At 22.5% G+C, this 10,481-nt stretch overlaps 3 protein-coding genes across 3 annotated transcripts; 2 read left to right on the forward strand and 1 right to left on the reverse strand.

Moving 5' to 3' along the window:
* Positions 1-2,230: 2,230 nt before the first annotated feature.
* On the forward strand, positions 2,231-2,452 carry DICPUDRAFT_158184 (uncharacterized protein; the record flags this gene model as incomplete). Its single annotated transcript, XM_003293305.1, has 1 exon — positions 2,231-2,452. One exon carries the CDS (start codon positions 2,231-2,233, stop codon positions 2,450-2,452), a length of 222 nt encoding a protein of 73 aa, XP_003293353.1.
* Positions 2,453-6,088: 3,636 nt separating this feature from the next.
* Positions 6,089-6,986, forward strand: DICPUDRAFT_158187 (uncharacterized protein; the record flags this gene model as incomplete). Its single annotated transcript, XM_003293306.1, has 2 exons — positions 6,089-6,274; positions 6,297-6,986. 2 exons carry the CDS (start codon positions 6,089-6,091, stop codon positions 6,984-6,986), a joined length of 876 nt encoding a protein of 291 aa, XP_003293354.1.
* A 917-nt stretch (positions 6,987-7,903) lies between these two features.
* DICPUDRAFT_83915 (uncharacterized protein) lies at positions 7,904-9,031 on the reverse strand (the record flags this gene model as incomplete). Its single annotated transcript, XM_003293310.1, has 5 exons — positions 7,904-8,048; positions 8,154-8,498; positions 8,569-8,651; positions 8,811-8,863; positions 8,983-9,031. 5 exons carry the CDS (start codon positions 9,029-9,031, stop codon positions 7,904-7,906), a joined length of 675 nt encoding a protein of 224 aa, XP_003293358.1.
* Between the last annotated feature and the right edge of the window lie 1,450 nt (positions 9,032-10,481).

Raw genomic sequence — 10,481 nt, forward strand, 5'->3', positions numbered from 1 at the left:
TCAAGAAGGTTTAAAAAAATAAAGGGCCTATGGGCAATTCCAAAAAGTTTTTGATGTTTTGGAAGAAGAAAATGATTTTTTAATAAAAGGAACCCCAAATGATATAGTTCCAAAAAATTTTTCAATGGCAAGAAATGGGTTTTAATAATCAAGGACAAGAATAATTTTGTTTTAAAAAATACTTTACAAGGTGTAGACCTCCAATACCTTCAATTGCGTTTCAAGTAGACTTTTGTATAATAAAAAAAAAAAAAAAAAAAAAAAAAAATAATAATAATAGAATCAAACATTCACAAATAATATTAATAATAATAATAATAATAATAATAATAATAATAATAATAGAATCAAACATTCACATATTTCCAATCTATTTGATGGAAGAAATACATTTTCCCTGGCCAGGCAAATATATTGGAACATCCAAATGATTTTAATATTTTCAGTATTAGGATACTGAAACATCATTAAATTTTTAAATAAAATATAATAAAATTTTTTTTTATAAATAATATGTTTATTTTTTACCATTTTCTTTTTTATTAAATATAGCTCTTCATTATATAATTACAATTGATAAAATAGTATTGAATAAACTTGGTGATGATTCGCTAAATTGTGTTTTTGAATAATGTTTCAGTAGAGTTATTTATATCAGTGCCCAAATAAGCTATTACCAGAGAATGAGACACTTCCAAATGAGTTTAACATTGATTCAGAAGAGGCACCGTTAACTGGGTTCATTGATGGTAAATCTTTATATATCAACGACAGCTGATCCTGTAAGGGTATTGAATGGTTTTAATTAGTAAACCTGTCTTTTGAAAACTAATAAAAGTAAATTTATGTTAGTAACTCTGTTTCTATTTTCTATATTTCTTCAACGATGCCACTTTCTCTATGTATATGGGTTTGTTGTTGTTGTTGTTTTAAAATAATGTATTAATTTACTTACTTGTTCTCAAAAGGTTTTAAACATATTTTCAGTAATGTTAAAATTATTATTATTTATTATTAGATGTGCTATTGTTTACATTATTAAAATTATTTATGCATGTTTTTGTTTGTTGTGATCGAAAAAAAAATTAAAAAAAATAAAAAAAAAAAATAAAAATTTTTATAAAATAATTTTATTTTTAAAAATAAATATTATTTTAAAATGGCCATAACGTGTTGATATTGACTAAATTTGGGGATATACATTTAAATAATCATATTGTCAAAGTTTTTAAATCTCGAAATTTTCTTCTTCCCTTTAAAAAAGAATTATTTTCAATTATAAAAAATCATAACCATATTAATTAAATTAACAGATAACAAAAAGAAAAAAAGTATATTTAGTCCAATTTAAGTATTATCAACTCAGATTTCATTTTTATATTTCATGAAGAATTAGTTTTATAATAATAAAAATAAAGATTAAACATTTATTAATAACTTTTATTTTCTAATTTTTATTTCTATTTTAATGAAATATTTTGATTGCTTCTATTGGCGTAGGTGAAGTCGGTTAAATAGTAGATGGATCATTTGAATTTACTTATGCCAATTTAAAAACCATTATTACAAAGTATAAACAAAAACCCCATTATTTGATTTTTAACGATCATTATACAACAACAATAGCATTAGCATTCAGTTTAAAAAATAGTCATTATGCACTGCCCGGATTATATATTTAGACCCCACAACTTTTTTAAATGATAATTATTGAATTAGTAGATCATATTTAATATTTACAATTATATTTTAAAATTTTTTTTTTTAAAATTAATTTTTTTTTTTTTTGCTAAAATAAAAATTAAAATAAATAAATGTTACATAAAAAGTTAACCAAAATCATTTAATACTCAATCACTTAAATATTTTAAATAAATAATAAATTGAAATAAATGTTTTCCTTAAATTTTTTTTTTTTTTTTAAAAAAAGTTTTTTTTATTTTTTTTTAAATAAAAAAATCAAGAAAAAAAAAGGCCCTTTCAATGACACTTTTTTTTCTAAGTTCGCCACCCCATTAGTTTTTTAATTTTTATTTTTTATTTTTTTTAAATTTTGATACCCCTACTGACACATAATTTAATTTTTTTTTATTTAAATTTTTAATTTATTTTTTTTCATTATTATTTTTTTTTTTTTTTTAATTATCATTAATATAATTTTAATAATAATAACTTCAATAAAAATAATAAATTTTTTTAAAATAATAACTTCAAAATGATTCAAAAAATAATGGGCTTTATTTCAAAAATTATAACCTATTTATTAGCTTTAATTTTTTCCATCGTTTCAAAAATCAAAAGAAATCAAACAACTAATGAAGAGTTCCATGAAGATTATGATGATATCCATTATGATACCGATGAAAACTTTGTTCATTATGACACTGATGAAGGCTACACAGAGCCATTCCGTTTGGTATTAAATATTAGAGTTAGAATAACTATTTTTTAAATCATCAAAGAAATTAGATAAAAAGAATTTAAATTTCCATCACACACTCGGGTTGAATAGAGTCTAGGTTGTTTTCCAATTTTAGCTTTTATATTTCAGCTTCCATGGTGGTTGGGTGCGCATTTAATTCAAAAATTATTAAAAGGAACTTCATATGTACACAAACGAAAGGAAAAAAAATAAAAAAAAAGTTATTGTTATTTATTTTAATTAAATATTCTAAAAGGGGTTGTATTTTCTTTTTTTTTTTTAATTTTATTATTTTTTTCTTTTTAAATTGTTATTACAAAAAAAATAAAATTTTAAATTAAAAAAAAAATTAATAAAAAATTTCAGTTCAATATAATTATTATCACAGAGTTCATTTTATTACTATATATGAGTTTTAAAATAATCATCTATATTTTATAAAATAAATTATATAAAAATATTTTAAATATTTTAAATAAAGAATATACATTAAAAATATTTAAATTTTAAAATTTAAAAAACTTTTGAGTTATTAATATTTTATATATTTAATTATTTCTATAACATTCTTTTTTTGTTTTGGGTTTTTTTAAAAATTATGTAAAATTTATATTTTATTTAATTTTTAAATTAATTTATAAATGTATGTTCATTTAATTTTACATAACCATCTTGAATTAAAAAATCATTTCATAAATTTAGATTTACATAAAAAAATTTTTTTTTTTATATTATAAAATTGGTTCATAAATATAAAAAAGATAAATGTTTTTAAGATTTATTAAAAAAAAAAATTGTATTTATTTTTTTTAAATTTTTTTTAAATTTTTTTTTTTTATGATAAGTTAAATATTTTTGTAAAGATTTTTGGTGTTTTAAAAAATAATTTTTTATTTTTGGTATTTTGATTAAAAACTTTTAATATTTTGTGAAACCACCTTTATTTTCCATTATTTGTTCAATTCTTTTTGGAATTGATTGATATTAATTATCAATAACTTCTCGTTCAATTCCACACCATATTTCATCTATTAATTCTTTAAAATCTACATCAGAATTGCTTTGATTTTTGTAAATTATACATATTTTTAAAACTAATCTTAATTTTCAATAATTTTGAGGTCTGAAGAGTATTTTGGGATCCATATGACAAGACATTCCATTGTTTTTGTTAAATTTTTGGAAATTTCCCTAACTATTTTTGGACAGTTATCTTGTAAAACATTAATAGATTAAACATCAAAGAAATATTTGATAGCTTAAGACCATACTTATTGTTTAGGTACCATAAATTATGTTCATCTATTTATATTACAATAAACAATTGGTATTGATATTTCGCTGACAGCAGAACCTGTAAGGATATTGAATGGTTTTAATTGGTGCACCTGTCTTTTGAATATTAATAAAGTTAATTTAATTTATGTTTGTGGATCTGCGTCTATTTTCTATATTTCTTCAAAGATGCCAATTTTTATAAGTATATAGGTTTGTTGTTATTGTTGTTGTTGTTTTAAAATAATGTATTGATTTTCTAACTTGTTCTATAAATGTTTTGAACATATTTCGGTAATGCTAAAATTATTATTTTTAGTTTGATGTGCTATATTTTAAAATTATTTGTGTGTGTGTGTTTGTTGTGTGTTGAAAAAAATAAAAATAAAAATAAAAATAAAAATAAAAATAAAAATAAAAATAAAAAAATTTTTATAAAATTATTTGAATTTTAAAAATAAATATGGCGGTAATGTGTGTTTTAAAAAATCCAATAAAAAGATGCCTCATAATTTTACAACACATTTTTACATTGATGTATTTTTATTTTTTTCTCAATAGTTTGAATAAATTTTAGTATAAAAATAAAAAAAATTAATCATAATAAATATATGAGTAAATAAATAGTAAACAAATAATAATAAATAATTTATCTATATCAAAGTATACCTAATCAATGGCCCGTAAGGGAGCAGGGGTGTGACATTCACATAGTGTTTGGCATCGTGGTAATCCCCCGTTTTTTAAACCATATTTCCTTAATATAATGGGTATATGTCCAGAGGGCTATATCAAATCATTTATTATTGAATGTGGACCTCTTTAAAAAACTGACAGGTGAATGATATAGATATTTATTATAATTATTATTTTGAATTATTTATTTATTTATTCATAATAAAACAAAAAAAAATACTAATTATAAAATAAAAAAAATATTATAGGTAATCAATATTTGCAAAGATTATTATGTAATTAGACTCAAGAAAAAGATCAAAGCAAAGGGTTCAATTATAGATTTAAAAAGGTAAAAATAGTTATTAATAACCACTTTAAATAATTAAAATCAGTATTATTTAAATAATATTTGAATAGTAAAAATAAAATACAACCAACACATATGCATATAGGGAAGAAGAAAATTTTCTAGATTTAAAAATTTTAGACATTATGTATACCCCCAATTTTTAGTCAAAACATTACGGCCACTTTAAATTTTTAAAATAATATTTATTTTTTTAAAATCAAATAATTTTATAAAAAAAAAAAATAAAAATTTTTTTTATTTTTTTTTATTTTTTTTTTTAATTTTTTTTTTTTTAAAATTTTTTTTTTTTATTTTATTTTTTTCGATCACAACAAACAAACACACACATAAATAATTTCAATAATGTAAACTATGGCACATCCAATCAATAATAATAATAATAGTTTTAATAGTACTGAAAATATGTTTAAAACCTTTCGAGAATAAGTAAGTAAATCAATATATTATTTTAAAACAACAACAGCAACAACATTAAACCCATATACATATAGAAAATAGCATCGTTGAAGAAATATAGAAAATAGAAACAGAATTACTAACATAAATTAAATTAACTTTTATTAATATTCAAAAGGAAGATTAAATAAAACCATTCAATACACTTACAGGATCAGCTGTCGTCGATATTATGAATGAAAGGATTTTATATAAAGATTTAGCATATGTTTACAAATGCACAGCGAACCTATTAAAAGAGATTTTATACTATTTACAAATAATAATAAATACCAATCCATCCACGAACTATTGCACCAATAATAATAATAATAATCTCAACATTTATAGCAATAACTTTCATAAAAAATCACAAAGTCGCCGAAACTCAAATTCTTTCAAAGTCTTTCAATCTCGGGCAACTATTTATATAAATCTTAATACATTTGCTTTGGCCCAAGCAACAGTGATAGAATAAATTCTTTAAAGTAACCCCAACTTTCGCTTGCCATTCTTTAACAATTGGTTTAACAGAAAAGTTTAATTCAACTTAATTCACAAGTGCCTAGATCTTATTTTAAAAAAGACAATACAAATGATCCACAACTTATTGGTATTGCTTTATTCTCATATAGATTGCTACTTATGCTGATAATTTATCAATTAATCAAAATATGCAGGATATAGAATAAATCAAGCTAACCACCACAATTTAATAATGATGACGCGTTTTAATAGCTATTAGAGTTTGGCCTGCCCGGAATCTTTTCAGTATTAGGTTATGAACCATCATCAAAACAGGATTTTAGCAATCAAATAATTCAAAAAACAATCAAGTTTGGTAATGTTTCTGAATTAATCGACAATCCAAATAATCTAGGTAACCTAATCCAGAAGCAACCCATCAAATGGTAATCAAAGATTTTTTACACCATATGCAACAAGCCAATCGTTTACATGAACTTTGTAATCAAGAGGGTGATTATTTAGAAAAGGATATTTTCGCCGCTGTCAATTCAGTTTCAGGTTCATTAAAAGATTTATTCCATGACTCTAAAGGTTCCTCAAGATTAATTGTAGTCCGGAATTACAAAGTAAATTTATGGATGCAACTAGAAAAATTGGTGCCTCACTCAAAATCTATTTGAAAGTGTACGTATTCAAGGTGGTCAATGTCAAGATGATGACGATCGTAAGAGATTGGCAAATAATTTAGCTTCATTTAGAGGTGGTGTCATTGCATTGGATGCATTAGCTCAACAAGACGATGCTGGTCAGGAAAAAGAAAAGAAATATTTAGAGAGTGGTTTCGACCTCGGTGATAATGCCGAAAGAGAATTATTAGCTGCTGCTAAAACCATTGAAGATACTGCCAATTCTTTATTGGCTGCAAAGTCAAAGATAGAACCAAAGAAAGAAGGAGATGCTCCTGATGTCGCTGAAGCTATTCTGGAAGCCGCTATGGTAATTACTAGTGCTTCATCAACTTTGGTCGGTGCTGCGACATTGGCTCAAAGAGAACGTGTCGAAAAAGGTAGAACTAGTAATGGTGGTCCAATGTATAGAAAATATCCAACTTGGGCTGAAGGTGTAATCTCTGCTGCTACCTCTCAACTTTTTTCCGCTTCTAAATCTTATATTAATAGTCAATCACAACATAAACTTACAAATTCTACAAACTTATTAGTTACCGCTGCAAAGGTTGCTTCAAAAGAAGAAATTGATTTCGATGAATTATCTGCAACAGGTTTAAAGTTAAATAAATGGAACAATAAATGGCAATTCTTAGATTATAAAAAGAATTAGAAGAAACTAGAAAAGGTTTAGCTGTTTTAAGAAAAAATGTTTCCACTAATCAAAATTAAAATCACTACATTTTAGAAGAATTAAAATCAAATAGTAATAAATCGATTTTATTTGCAAATCTTTGAACATAGATGATACCAAAAGGAATTCATTTCGAATCTTGCTCAATTAATAATTTAGAATGGAAGGTTAAAGATGATACAATTTTCAAAATTTTACCACATGAAAAGGTCGCCCAACAAAAGATATCAAGTGACATATGTTCATCTCGCGAATTTTTGGCTCTAAAAGAAGGCTCAACTGTTATTTCAATATAATGGAATGAGAGAGGAAATTGGTATTTTTGCTTCTCCACCAGCTGATCAAATAGAAGTTTATTAAGTTTAGGTTAATCGGCCGAGGTTTCTTTCTGTGGTGGTAAAGTTGCATCAAGTGTAGTGCTTAAGAATCTTTTACACCAATAGTGAATTATTTGTTTATCAAAGGTAGATATATCGAATATGTTCCATCAAGCTATGCATAATCTTTGGACAAAGTAGTAGAGTCTATTATATTGGGAAGTAGAATTTTGTTTAGTTTTTGATAAAGTTGTATCAAGTGATATATATTCCGAAATCATCAAATAATTTGGGACCTGTTTCGTCAAGTTGTGCAAAAAGATCCAATCGCAATTAGACCAACCAATATTTTTATAAACAAAAAAAAATTAATTAGAATATAAATTTAAAACAGTTATAATAAAAAAAATAAAAATTATTAGATAATTAGAAATTTTTTATTTAATAATAAGAAAGGTGATTTAACAATCACTAATAAATGATGTTTTAATTAATAATAAAAAAAATAATAAATTTATAAAAAAGACCATTTATATGAAAAAATTTATTTATATAATATTCAATATTTGAGACATTTCTTTATTCTTCATCGGTAATCTTTGGGTAGTCTGCTCTGTTTGAATTAAACCTATCTAATGCCTCTTGAATATTACCGATATTTAATGTTTTTGAATGTAGTAGTATATAAATTGGTGATGATTTTAATTCCTCTTTAATTAAATTTCTATATGATGATGGTGGTGGAAGTGTTATATTACCATTATTAATTAAAAGCTATTACTGTTTTTATTGTTACTACCGCTACTCCAATTAATATCATTACTATTACAACTGCCTACTACAACTTGCGCTTCGGGCTAAACTGGTACTATTATTATTTAGATTACTATATTCACTAATACTATTTAAATTATTGATACTATTATTTTTTAAAATGTATGTTGAAGGTTCTGGTGTAGTTGTTTTATTATTGTTTCTATAACTATTTTTTAAACTGAATGCTAATGCTTCTGTTGTATAATTTATACTATTGTTTAAACTGAATGATGATGATGAAGCTGCTGTTGTGTTATTATTGTTATTGTTATTATTGACATTAATATTATAAGGTTCTATGATATTTACTCGATATTTTAATAGTAATTCTAATGATTTAATTGATGATATTGAAAAACTTTTTTTATTAATTGTGTAGTTTGGTAAAAATGTTGGTACATTTAATGATATGAAATGATAGGAAATACTCCAATGCTTCTGTATTATCTAAATAGTATGCACATTCTACTAAATCAAACATGTGTATCTGTTCTTTTTTCTTTTCTGTATACTAAAATATTTAAATTTGAATCTCTAAAAAAAGCTTTATATCTCTAGATTTTATTAATATATATTCATCTACCTGTATTATAATTAATAATTTAAAGTGTTATTACATATGTTTACTTTATAACAATAATCAATTAGTCTAAATGTTATTACCACTTACTTTTAATTTAATTTCTAATAAATTTTTTTCTTTTGACCATAAAGCCCAATGATCTTATATGTTTAAATTTAATTATTAAAGTAGAATTGTTTTATTGTGGTTGCAGCTGCGGTTGGGAATGTTGGATGGATTTATTGTAATGTTTCTTTCTACAATAAATTTAAATTCAAACTGTTTTCAAGTTGCATTACAATGCATGGAAAATTCTCTAGAATAAACATTTTATTTGATACTTTTAAATCATTATGATAGAATCTTATATTCTTTAAACCTGTTAAAAATTGAATTAATAATCGAATCGAATCGAATCACTTTATATATTTGTATTTATATAATAATAGTACATATTTGATGATTGAATAGATTCCAATTTTTCCACAGTATCTAACATGATTTAATTTTACATCCAACTTTATATTGATTATTGAATATAAAACGAATGACAGTACCATGTTACCATTTTGTATAAATCCCATTGAATAATCACTTATTTTCTTTGTAACTATTTATTGGTGATACGTCCACGTGTAGTAATTTAGTAAAGCATGTGTAATTATTTACCTTAACTGATGCGTCTTTGTATTTCACTTAATATATATTGTTTTTTCATTTTGAAAAAAAATTTATCATTACTATTATTATATGTTGCTATTATTATTATTATTATTATTATAATAGTACCCACAATAAATGATGATAAATTTAAAAAAAAAATAAAAAAAATTAAAAAAATTCAAAATTAATTTTTTTAATTTTTTTTAATTTTTTTTTTTCTAAAAATAATAAATTATAATATCTTCAACACCATAAACATTACTTTATTATAAGTTTCATTTTTTTTAATTTTTTTCTTTTAATTACACTTATTTATTTAATTTTTTTTCACTAATTTCATACATTTATTTGTTTTATTTTTCATTTTGTTTTTTTTTGTAATTATTTTTTTGTTTGTATCAATAAATAAAACATTGAGAACATTATCAGAATAATTATTTTTATTTACACATTTTATTATAAAAGAAATATTTCATTCATTTATTAAATTAAAACTTAAATTAGAGAAAAACTTTTAACGGAAATAAAACATTGAATATTTATTATATATACAAAGTATACAGTTTATTGTAAAAAAAAAATATTAAAAATGAAAAATAATATTGTAAAATAAAAATTAAAAAAAAAATAAATATGTATAAAATGAAAAAGAAGTTTAATAATAAAGTAATTGATAAATCACTTTTCTTATTAAAAAAATGTCTAATTATCTATTTATTTTTATTTTTTTTATTATAATTGTTTTAAATTTATATTATAATTAATTAATTTGGTTTATAGAAATATTGATTGGTTCTAATTGCAATTGGATCTTTTTCGTTGTTGTATTGATGGTGAATGAACATTAAAGTTTAGTGGACTTCCAGAGGTGGCGAGTTTTGATATTCCCCAATTTGGTCTAAAATTACGAAAGCCTCAGTGTTTTTTACCTTCTCTTCATAATATTATTTTATTTCTATCATAGCTGCTTGGCCAGAACGAACTAATGATATTCATAAAATCATTGATTAGATTGAAGTTAACTTCATTAGTGTTGACTTGATATAAATATTTGATGGCAGGCTTTTCATAACGATTATTGCACAAATTGGAGAAGTAGGTCCCAAATTATTGATG

This window comes from Dictyostelium purpureum (genome assembly GCF_000190715.1).
Source record: "Dictyostelium purpureum unplaced genomic scaffold DICPUscaffold_417, whole genome shotgun sequence".
Classification (NCBI taxonomy): Eukaryota; Evosea; class Eumycetozoa; order Dictyosteliales; family Dictyosteliaceae; genus Dictyostelium; species Dictyostelium purpureum.